Source organism: Balaenoptera acutorostrata, chromosome 20 (assembly GCF_949987535.1).
Source record: "Balaenoptera acutorostrata chromosome 20, mBalAcu1.1, whole genome shotgun sequence".
NCBI classification, from domain to species: Eukaryota; Metazoa; Chordata; class Mammalia; order Artiodactyla; family Balaenopteridae; genus Balaenoptera; species Balaenoptera acutorostrata.
Window position 1 is genome coordinate 42059961 of NC_080083.1, and position 12042 is coordinate 42072002.

At 49.2% G+C, this 12042-nt stretch overlaps 1 protein-coding gene across 1 annotated transcript; it reads right to left on the reverse strand.

The window, feature by feature from the left end:
* Positions 1-1847: 1847 nt before the first annotated feature.
* On the reverse strand, positions 1848-9357 carry LOC103001918 (primary amine oxidase, liver isozyme-like). Its single transcript, XM_028165347.2, is given in 5 exon segments — positions 1848-2192; positions 2435-2564; positions 3277-3562; positions 7762-8922; positions 8925-9357. Coding segments are annotated over 5 exon segments (2286 nt in total). The 3' UTR covers positions 1848-1916.
* Positions 9358-12042: the final 2685 nt, after the last annotated feature.

Genomic DNA, 12042 nt, shown 5'->3' on the forward strand with positions numbered 1-12042 from the left:
GACACCGCACGCCACGTGGGTTCCTTTAGCCTGGAGGCACCTGAGAAAACTCGGTCTTTGAGGTCTACCTCCTCCCCACCCTACTCCTGCTCCCACACTCCTTTCTGGAAAATGTCCCAGTTCTTATTTATAGCCATCCAAAGTCCACACCCCAGGAGGGGCAGCAGGGATGTGAGGCCCTGGAGGCTGTCGCCTGACTAGGTGGGGACTGTCCCACTGGGACACACCTGGCTCCACAGTGCCCTGCATGCCTAAGGCTTCCCCATCCCAGGGACAGAGGAGGACACCAAAACTGAGGGGATTTGGGGTGGGGGATTATAGGACCTGAGGCAGCAGAGACTTCCCCCCAGGACCTCAGAGGGAAATACCGGGGAGTAAAAGCTGAAGTAGCAAGAGGAGGGGAAGGAGGAGGAGAAGAAAGAAGAGAGAAGGAGAAAGCTAGGGTGACAGGGAATTGAGGGAAACACCTGCTGAAGATCTGGGACACAGGCCTAGTGGGGATCCTGTCCTGGGGCTCCAGAGAACAGCTAGTCTCTAGATGCCTCACCTTCATATTCAAGACCCAGGGCAAAGGAGGAGCTGGGGAGGCCCAAGAAAGCTTCTGAATGTACTTAAGGTAACTGAATTGTACATTTTAAAACGGCCAAATGGTACATTTTAGGTTGTGTATAAGTATGTTGCATAAAAGTTTAAGTTTTATGTTATGTTATGCAAAAAAAAAAAAAAAAAAAGAAAGAAAGGAAATGGTACAGTTACTTTGGAATGGTGTCTGGCAGCTCCTCAAGACGTTAAACATAGATTACCATATGACCCAGCAATTCGGCTCCCAGGTATATACCCAAGAGAAATGAAGGCATTTGTCCACATGAAAACTTGTACACAGATGTTCATAGCAGCACTATCCGTAACAACCAAAGAGTGGAAACAAAATATGGTCTATCCATACAATGGAATATTATTCGGCCATAAAGGAATGAAGTACTGATTCATGCTACAACATGGATGTCCCTCAAAAACGCTACACTGAGTGAAAGAAGCCAACCACAAAAGACCACTTATTGTATGAATATATTTATATGAAATTTCCAGAATCTAGGCAAAGCTGTAGTGACAGAAAGGTTAATGGTTACCTAGAAATGGGAATGGGTTGGAGGGAAATAGGAAGTGACTGCTAACAGATTTTGGAGTTTTTTTCTGGGGTGATGAAATTGTTCTGGAATTAGATAGTAGTCATGGTTGCACAACTTTATGAATATATTAAAACCCATTAAACTGTACATGTTAAAAGGGTGAATTTTATGGTATATGAATTACATCTCATTTAAAAAATAAGATTAAAAAAACAGGGGCTTCCCTGGTGGTGCAGTGGTTGAGAATCTGCCTGCCAATGCAGGGGACACGGGTTCGAGCCCTGGTCTGGGAAGATCCCACATGCCGTGGAGCAACTAAGCCCGTGAGTCACAACTACTGAGCCTGCGTGTCTGGAGCCTGTGCTCCGCAACAGGAGAGGCCGTGACAGTGAGAGGCCCGCGCACCGCGATGAAGAGTGGCCCCCGCTTGCCGCAACTGGAGAAAGCCCTCGCACAGAAATGAAGACCCGACACAGCCATAAATAAAATAAATAAATAAATAAATTTATTAAAAAAAAAAACAAAAAAAACCAGGAGTCTTCTGGGAAAAGTATGGCCATCACTTTAGACTCCCGGCTGGCCATTTCTCTCTTCTCTGCGACAGGAACCCAGGAGGTTTGGGGTCAACAAAGCTGAGAACCCCCTGTGTCAGGCATCACAGACTCAGGATGCTCCCAGCAGGGAGGGGGAGGGAAGGGAGGGCGGCCCCATCCAGTGCCCATACCCTCCCCTCCCCGCACTCCCTGGCCCTGGGGTCCCAGCCACATTCCCCATCCCAGGAACCACCTAGCTGTGGGAGAAGCCCGCGTGGGAGAAGGCAGGGAGGTGGGGGGCACAGGCCGCAGCCTCGGGGAGGCAAGCCAGGCGGTTGACCTCACAGCTCCCAGCATCCTGGTCCTCCCGGAAGTAGACAGAGTCAGCAGAATCGATGGAGGGGTCCTGGTCAAAAAAGTTGTAGGGTCAGAGGAAGAAGCCCATGCCGTTCTCCACAGTCACTGTGTTGGGAATGTCCTCTGCATGGGGCATGTGCAGGAAACCGGCTGTCACCCAGGCCACCAAGTCCTAATGGGGGTGAAGAAAGAGGATCATGAGGTCTGGCTTTGCTAAGGACACGTCTGCCTCCCCCAGTGGCCTTGTATGGGAGGACTGAGTTCAGCAGCCCAGGAAAAATGTGAAATCATAGCGCTTTCTTCCTTAGTGGGCTCTAAAGACCCCTGGAGGAATCTGGCCTGGGAGAGAGTGAGAGGCTCATCTTTGCTCCCCATGCCTCCCCCCTCGTGCCCACCTCCTCCCTCTCAACTCACCTGCCCAGCAATGGTCTCATTGCTGATGAAGTCAGTGAAGTCCAGGGTGGGGGTCCAGGGGTCATTCAAGTTATAGATGCTGATGCTTCTGGGCTCCTCCTCCTTCCGCTGGGTCACAGCCAGCTGGCACCTGCAGGGGATTTGGATTAGACCCACAAGGTCATCGACTCATCCTGCTGCCTGAAGCTGCACTGAAGAGAGGACACAAAGGGGAAAGGAGCATAAAGGTCTTACGTTGTCCAGTCTCTGTATCGTTCTCTGTCCACTTCCCTCTCTCTCTCTCTCACACAAAGTTCCCGCATTTGCTCAATATCCCGTATCTCAGACATCTACCGGCCCATTGTTCAGACTTCAGGTGGGACTGTCGCTCACGCATCCATGCAGATGGGAGTCTGGACCTAGATGCATATGCACAGACATGGCCTGATTCCCATCTTAGGTGAATTTCAGTATCTCATGTGCCTGCATTTTAGGGAATATTCCCTCAGATCTGTGCTCCTCTCTTTGTTTTCCCCTCCAACCTTGATTGTGAACATTTTAAACATACAGAAAAGTTAAAAGAATAGTCTAGTGAACACCCACATACCCACATCCTAGATTCTACCTGGAGCATTTTGTCATATTTGATTCAGCACGTATCTTTCCATTCATTCATCCACGCAGGAGGCTTCATTTTGAGCGGCCTAAGATTGTGGCTGCAGGAATGTGTGTGTGAATGTGTGATCGTGAGTGTGTATATGTACACACACCCATGGGAGGTGGGGGAACCTGTGTTCCCAGCAACATGGAGCCTTTTGTACAGTCCGCCTCCCCCAGTGCCTCTCTGACACCCCATCACCCACCTCGCCCAGCTGAAGGCTCTCTCCATGGAGCTGTTCTGGGGCAGGGCCTCCCCAGCAAAGTTGACTGTCTGGATGCGGTAGCCCCTCGGGTGCCCCCACTTGTTGCTGTGATTGCTGGCCAGGTACAGATAGCGAGGGGAGGGACCTCCCAGGGGGGAGGTGGCCTGCTCCTCCATCTCCAGCAGCTTCCGGGTCACCTGCAGCCTCTGTATCTGGTGCTTGGGGCTCCAGGGTACCGCCGTAGGGACAAAAGCCATGTCCTCAGCCCAGACCCAGTTCTCCAGTCCTGCCAGGGTGAAGCGGAGATGGTGGGGGGAAGCGGGGAAGGGAGGTCTGGTCATGCAGCTGCTCCGCCCCCTCTGGACTCTGTTCCCACCTGGCTTCAGAGTGGGGGCCAAAGAGAAAGCCAGACTGAGTGTGCCCCCTCTTCCCTCCCCTCTCCCCAAGATGTCCCTGATCCAGAGATTTGGAGAAGGTCTTTCTTCTTGATATCATCTCTGGTAATAATCCCAGATGCCTTGTGACTGGGCTTCCACTGACCTTCCCCCTCTGAGGAGCTGAAGGGAGGGTGGTTTACCTGAGGTTGGAGCAGTCTAGCAGGCAACGTGCAGGGCCAGGTTCTTTCTGACCTGAGGCAAGGGTCTGCACCTCATATCTGAAGCCCTCTGGCATCACTAGAACCGCCTTCTCATGAAAATAATCACAGCAGTAGCTCATATTTGTTGAACTTGGAGGAGCTCTGCACAGGCAGTGTGTTGAGGGCTTTGCATGGATTGATGCTTTACTTGCACAACAACCTGATGAAGGAGGAACTATAATTGTCCCCATTTTACAGATGGGACAACTGAGGCTTAGAGAATTTAAATAATGTGCCCCGGTTTGTCACCAAGGGCACGTGGTTAGTTTCATGGCAGTGCCGGGGACCCAGGTCTCAGTCTGGCTCTACACTGCCTACACATCAGTACCCAGAGGAAACCAACACAAAGGGGCTCCATCACACATGGACAGCAGACATGCAGGTCAGAGGGAAGGAGAGTCAGACCCCAGGCCCAACACTGCTGGAGCTTAGCGGTGTTTTCTATTGCTTGGGGATTGGCAAGGAATAAGGGGCAAGGCCAAAGACACAGTCTGTTGCCTGAATATTTGGAGTTTTGAATGATTTTATTGGAGTCCAACTAGGTTCCATATTAGGACTCAACTTAAGTGATCTGAGACCAAAGAGCAGTAAACCAAAACATGCCAGAAGCTCCCTCCATACCTTCCAAAGATCAAAGAGAGCAGAGACTGATTAAGCAAACCCTCAGTTTCCCTTTGTGAATTACTGCTCCTAGGCCACACTCCACAGTTTCTACTTGTAGATGACAATTAAAGGCCAAGAGTTCCCTTTCCGGTACATCCACACAAGCAGGCTCATGTGGATAATAATAACAATAATAGCTAATACTTCTTTGTGTGTGTGTCAGGCACCGTTCCAAGTGCTTTAAGAGTTGCCATAGCTTAGATGTAGAGATAAAGAGAGATGTGTGCGTCAGTTAGAATACATACATATATTTTCTAGCTAAGTCCGATGAGAGAGCCTAAAAGCAATGACATCCCAGTAATAATGAGCACACCTGGTACCCAGATCTTGGTTTCTAAATACTATTCTCCAATAAAAGGAACCAGAGATTCTTGGAGAAGTGGTTGATTTCAGGGCTGGAGCAGGGAAAATACAAGATGGAACTGGAACATCTTGCGGTGCCAGAAAGTAAAGAAGTGCTCAAAAAAGGATGGAGGCATGTCAGCAAGATACAGGAACCAACCTGAAGGCTCTCCCAATGGCCAAAGCTGAAACAATTTAAGGAACGAAATAAATGATAGTGTGGGGTTATAACCCTTAGAATAAAATATCCATGAGTCCATACAGTTATGAATAAATAATTACATACATAAATAAAGTAAAAAGGAGGGATAACACTTTCTTAACGGAGAATTCCAACTAATAAATGTATAAAGAATAAGAGGAAAAAATGTAAATGACACAGCAATAATAATTGTTGCAGGAAAAATCCACCAATAGATGCTAAAATTCGTGGGCAAGAGTTTGAGAAGAAAGAGTTTGAGATGAAAAGAAATAGTATATTTGCATAGCATCAAAACTTTCCCCCCAATATTTCTTAATTGAAAATGGAAAAACAGTAACTTTTGCAATGGAGTAAGCTGGAAAACACCACCTTAACCACGTGCTTGAGGCCAGTATCACTGGTAATAAGACATATGGACATCAAATACCCCTTGATATGATGCTCTGAGAAGGGTATAAAGTCATTTCTGTGGTTTTCTTACCAAAAAAACCTCCACAGAAACAAAAACACAAGCTCAACCCAATCATGAGAAAATATCAGAGAAACCCAAATTGAAAGACATGCTACAAAATGATTGACTAGTATCTTCTAAAGTGTCAGTTCCTGGAAGACAAGGAAAACCTAAAGAAATGCCAGATTGGAGGAGACCATAAGGAGATAGGACATCTAAGTGCAATGTGGGTTGCTGGTTTAGATCCCGGAACAGAGAAAGGAAATCAGTAAAGAACTGATGAAATTCTCATAAAGTCTGTAGTTTATAGTATTGTAACAATGTTAATTTCCTGGTTGTGATTGTCCTGTGGTTATGCAAGATGTTAACATTAGGGGGAGCTTGTGACGGGCATATGAGAACTCTATATAATGTCTGCAACTTTTCTGTAAGTCTAAAGTTATTTCAAAAGAAAAAAATGTTTTTAAATAGTCATCATTAATTCTCACAACAGTCCTATGAGGAATGCACTGTTACACCATTTTTACACTTGAGTAAACTGAGATACAGAGAGGTTAAGTATAAAAATATTTCTCTCAGGTGTGGAGAAAAGGGAACCCTTTTACATTGTTGGTGGGAATGTAAATTGGTGCAGCCACTGTGGAAAACAGTATGGAGGTTCCTTAAAAAACTAAAAATAGAGTTGCCATATGTTCCAGAAATTCCACTCCTGGGTGTATAGCCGGACAAAACCGTAATTCAAAAAGATACATGCATCCCTGTGTTCAGAGCGGTACTATTTACAATAGCCAAAACCTGGAAGCAACCTAAGTGTCCATCAACAGACGATTAGATTAAGAAGATGTGGTATACACATACATACATATATATATATGTACATATACATAAACACACATGGAATACTACTCAGCCATAAAAAAGAATGAAATAATGCCATTATAGCAACATGAATGGACCTAGTGATTATCATACTAAGTGAAGTGAGTCAGAAAGAGAAAGGTAAATACCATATGATATCACTTATATGTGGAATCTAAAGTGCAACACAAATGAACATATCTATGAAACAGAAACAGACTTACAGATATAGAGAACAGACTTGTGGTTGCCGGGGGGAGGGATGGATTGGGAGTGTGAGGTTAGCAGATGCAAACTATTATATATAGAATGGATATACAACAAGGTCCTACTGGATAGCACAGGGAACTGTATTCAAAATCCTGTGATAAATCTTAATGGAGGACTTCCCTGGTGGCGCAGTGGTTAAGAATCCGCCTGCCAATGCAGGGGACATGGGTTTGAGCCCTGGTCCGGGAAGATCCCACAGGCCGCGGAGCAACAAAGCCCGTGCACCACAACTACTGAGCCTGTGCAGCAGAGCCCACGTGCTACAACTACTGAAGCCCGTGTGCCTAGAGCCCGTGCTCAGCAACAAGAGAAGCCACCGCAATGAGAAGCCTGCGCACTGCAACGAAGAGTGGCCCCAGCTTGCAACAACTAGAGAAAGCCCGCACACAGCAACGAAGACCCAAAGCAGCCCCCCAAAATTAATTAATTAATTAATTAAAAAAATCATAATGGAAAAGAATATGAAAAAGAATATATATATGAATAACTGAATCACTTTGCTGTACAGCAGAAATTAACACAACATTGTTAAGTCAAGTAAACTTCAATAAAAAAAAAATGTTTCTCTCACACTTTCCAGGAGCCCTCCACGTTCTCTCCACTCCTCCATCACAACATAAGCCTACTGAGAGCAGGGATGTTGTTTCTTTTGTTACATTGTTTTAGTGCAGTGCTTGGCACAAATATGCATTTGGTAAATATTTGTTGCTTGAGTGAGTGTAATATGTTGTTATGTGAGAAATTAGAAGTGACAAAATATATGTACATTATGATTGAAATTTGGTGGTAAAATCCTAAATATGTATATCAGTATATCATATATACATAGTATACACTGTAATATATTCTAGATTGCAGATGCACGATTTTAAAAAAGGAAAGACTTTTTTTAAACATGAGAGAATAACCATCTAAGGGTGAAAATCTCTGAGGAGTTTGATGACTTTCACATTTACTTCTTATACTTTTACATTTTTAATGTTTCAATGACAATTTTTAAATCTAGGCATGGAGACTTCAGCCCCCTCTACTGGAATCCTGGCCTCCGCCAGGATGTCTTACCTCCCGCGTCCAGATCCACCTTGTAGTGGGCACTGTGGGTGTGGACCATGCCCAGCGTGTGCTTCCCAACCTGGTTTCCGTATCTTCGGGCAGCACCAATGAGGAACGCTGAGCTGATGTAGCCTGTGGCGTGGAATTTGACTTCGATGGCCCCATTGGGGTGGAAGACCATATCCCACACATAGTCGTAGTTGAGCAAGGTCGACACAGATCTGAAGACCAGCACTGTCTCCAAAAGGCCCCCAAAATAGTGGGAATGAAAATCTGAGTGGTGTCGCCTCAGGGGCAGGCCCTGGTTCTGCTCAAACACACAAAAGGCATCATGTAGTGTCTTGGGGGCTTGGGACTCCAAAAGGACGTGCCAGTCCACGTAGGTGGCCAGATAGGGGCAGTCCACCCCACGGGTCAGGGGCGTGGAGTACTTGCCCATGCCAAAGCTGCCATCCATATAGTGGGTCAGCATTGCTGCTGGGGAATTTCCACCATAGACAGCCAAGGCCTCTTGGAGGCTGATCTCGTAAGCCAGCCGTTCTCCCTGGAATCGGATGTCAGAGATCCTTGGGCCACTGAAAGCTCCGAGGCCAAAGGAGAAAGTCCACAGTGAGGAGGCCACTTGACTCCCCTGGACACTGAAGCGGGGGCCCTGGGGATGGAACTGCAGAGGGGGAGCCGGACCCGGAGGCGCCTGGGACTTCAGGGACCAGGACCCACCTGTGCCGTTGTCTGGGATCACCACCACATTCACCAGGCCGGCCTCAAACTGCTCCTCCAGATGGGCCAGACTCTCATAGTAGCGGCCTTGAAAGAACACTTTCTGGATGGTCCAGCGAGCAGGGTCCAGAGCCTTGTAGTCTACCAGAAGCTCCAAGCCTATGGGGTGCAGGAAGAACCCAGCCCCTGAGATGTTGTAGTAGAGGCCAAACCAGGTGGCCCTGTCCCCTGATTGCAAACCACGGGGGGCTGAGTTCATCGTCATCAGGTTCTGTCCTTGGAGTTTGTAGAAGCAGCAGTGGTGGAGGAGACCAGCAGCCTGGGGCAGCTTTCTGTTGAAGATCATCTGGTCTATGTTCAGGTACTCTCGCATGAGCATGGGGCGTCGGTGATAGGGCAGGGAGCCCCCGTGATGCTCCACAGTCACATCTTGCAGGTAGGAGGGGTGCAGCAGGGCCCCACCAGCAGCTCAGTCACATTGGGCTGGGCTTGTCCACCAAAGAAGACGATGGCCAGTGCCTCCCGGGCAGGCGGGGGGCTCCCCCTGTCCAGGTGGGCCAGGGCTGCAGCCTTGGGGGGCAGCTCCAGCTCTACCGAGAAGATGCAGTTGTCTGAGGGTCTGGCCTGAGCTGCATCCACCAGGCCTGGCCCCAGCTCCTGGGTCAGAAAGCTCATCACAGCCGTCAGCTCTTCTCGGCTCAGGTCTGCAAACAGCTGGCTTTGGCCAGGCTGTGTCCAGGGCTGGGCACTGGGAGATCCGGAGGGGCAGAAGGGAGGCAGGCCAGGATGACACTCCTTCCCAACTCCTTCCTCACTCCCAGCACCACCTTCACCCATGCCCATCACCAGAACACTCCACAGGGATGAAAGAATAAAGACAGCCATAGCTAAAGCTCCTGGCTGCCTCCAGGCTCTTGAATCGGAATGCAAGATAGAAAGACAGACAGATAGACAGGACCGGGGTGCAGGATGCCCCTTTCAGTCTCTGGAGGTTCCTGGCTCTGGGTGGGGCTTCTGGGCAATGGCACGATGGGTACATTCAAGACAAGCAGCCAAGGGCAGAAGGTTGGCAGGGGGTGGAGGTTGGGGGAATCAGGCAGGGGTCAGGCCAGGCTCGGGAGGTGGGGCTGATGTAGGAACGTGGACTTTAAGTGGCCCATGTAAGCCTCTGTCCTCCTTTTCCAAAACAAACACACAGGTTCAAGGTTGGGGAACGAAGTGGGGGAGGGATCAGTTTGGGAGATACAGCTGGAGAGAGGCAAGCGGAAGAAGTGACAGGGACAGAAAGGGACTGTCCTTGGGCTCTTCCTCCACTCTCCTGATGCAGCCTTTCTCCTGGCTACAAGGCCGCAAGCAAAACTCACCTGTGCACACCCCTCCAGCCGGATTCCCTCCTTCCGTCCTCTAGCTGACAAAGCCCTCATCACAGTCTACGGCTCCCCCATCAACCAGAATCCTACTGGCACCCACAGGAGACTGGAGAGTCATGCTGAGAACATAAAGCACCTGGGAGGAGCTGGGGGGGCTGAAGGGCTGAGCCAGGTCAACATCTTGGAGGCCCTGAGCACCCTAAATCACTGGAGGGGAGCATGGGGGGGTTGTGGAGCCAGTCCAAAGTTGGAGGGAGTGGGGAGTTTCAGTGTAACAGAGATCCCTCCCCACTTGAGCAGGACTGATGGAGCACGGCAGAGGTCAGGGTGCCTGGAAACTGGCTGTGAACATAACCTAGCTGCCCACAACCCTCATTTCCGGGAAACCCGCCTCCAAAATATTGCAGAGGCAGAGAGCAAATTTGCCTCCATTCTTGGGCAGGTGATGTGTGGGAGACTGCCATCCTCTGTGCAACCAGGTCCTGAGGGGAGCTAGGAGAGACTGAGGGATCCGGAGAGAGGACATGCATCCCTCGTGAGCCTGGAGGAGAATCCTTTGCAACCTGGACATGTCCAGGAGCACTTCCCCAGGAAGCCATGTTAGACCAACCTTGTAGACAGAGTGCGTGTGCCTGCAGGAGACTGCACAGGGCATTCCAGCCGAAGGGAACAGAAGGTGCAAAGGTACAGAAAGTTGAAACAGCCTGGGCCTGGGCAGGGAATGGCCAAGGCCAGCTTATGGGGTGTGAGGTGGGGACGGGAGGGGGGCAGGCAGAAGAGGTCAGGTCAGGAAGCCTTGTGAGGTGTGTGTCTAAGCAAAGTAGTAATTGCGGGAAGACAGTGAGAAATCTCAGAACATGTGAAACCAGGGAAATCAACACCAGAAAGGTCAGATTCTCCAAATATCATCTGGTTATGCAACCAGCTCTATTTTGATATGGGAATTCCACATAAGGGGTCATTTTATTACTGACCCGTGTCCTTGGACTCTTTAATCAATAGAATTGATAAGAAGCCAGAGGAGGAATTCAGGCAAGGCTTTACTGGGACTCTTGCTGCAGCAGGAAGGAGTAAGAACAAAACACAAGTTCCCAGGACTTCCATGGTGGCGCAGTGGTTGAGAATCCGCCTGCCAATGCAGGGGACACGGGTTTGAGCCCTGGTCCAGGAAGATCCCACATGCCGCAGAGCAACTAAGCCCGTGCGCCACAACTACTGAGCCCACACTCCTAGAGCCCATACTCCACAACCAGAGAAGCTACCGCCATGAGAAGCCCACGCACCGCAACGAAGAGTAGCCCCTGCTGGCCGCAACTAGAGAAAACCCGCGCGCAGCAACGAAGACCCAATGCAGCCAAAAATAAATTAATTAATTAATTAAAAACAAACAAACACAAGTTCCCTTGTTTGCTCTCTGTGGAGGTTGGGTTGGTTCCTTATGTGGGTTGAGGGTGAGGGTGAGGGTGAGGGTGAGGTTGGGGGCAGATCAGTGGGTCGGGCCCGAGGGGTGGCTGAGGTGTTTTGCCCACCCCCTTGGTGGTGCTGTGTGCAGGGGTCATGCCCAGTACCCTGCTTTTGCTCCCGGCACCTCAGAAGTGGCAGTTGGTTTGTGGCTTTTTTGTATCTTATGGTTCATAATTGCCCCGATTGCCCACGCATGCAGGTATTTTTAGTCCCTTGTAGTATCTTTGTGTTCTGTAGCTCCAGGAAGCATTTATCCAGGTGCAAGTGCAAGTACTCCGGTAAAGGGTCCCAGGTCCCAGCCTGTCTCAATTTGAAATGGGCCATGTGGACTTTATAATAAGGGGGAGCAGAATCTAGGGTCAAACCCAGCCCTGGCCACAAGGCAGGCATTTCCAGCCTGGGAACTTCATTCTGGGCCCTTTCATAAGTGCTGGTCTTACCTCCCAGCTAAGAACACACCTTTACAAGGACGGCTAATGTTTTATGTCCCGACCCATGCTACCAAGCACAGGTCAAGAAAGTCCACTCTGGTGGAGCATCCCCAGGCTCTCCTATGGGAGGTGGGTAATGATCAGGGAGTGGGAGGGAGAGCCTTTGCCTTGCCTGCTGGGGGAAATGGTACAGAAGAAGGTGTCCCCTCTGCCCACCTTCCCTAAGTGTCTCACTGTCACATCGCTTCCTCTGATATCTTTTCATCCTAGGCTTCACAATCATCATGTCAAACACCCTAAAAACG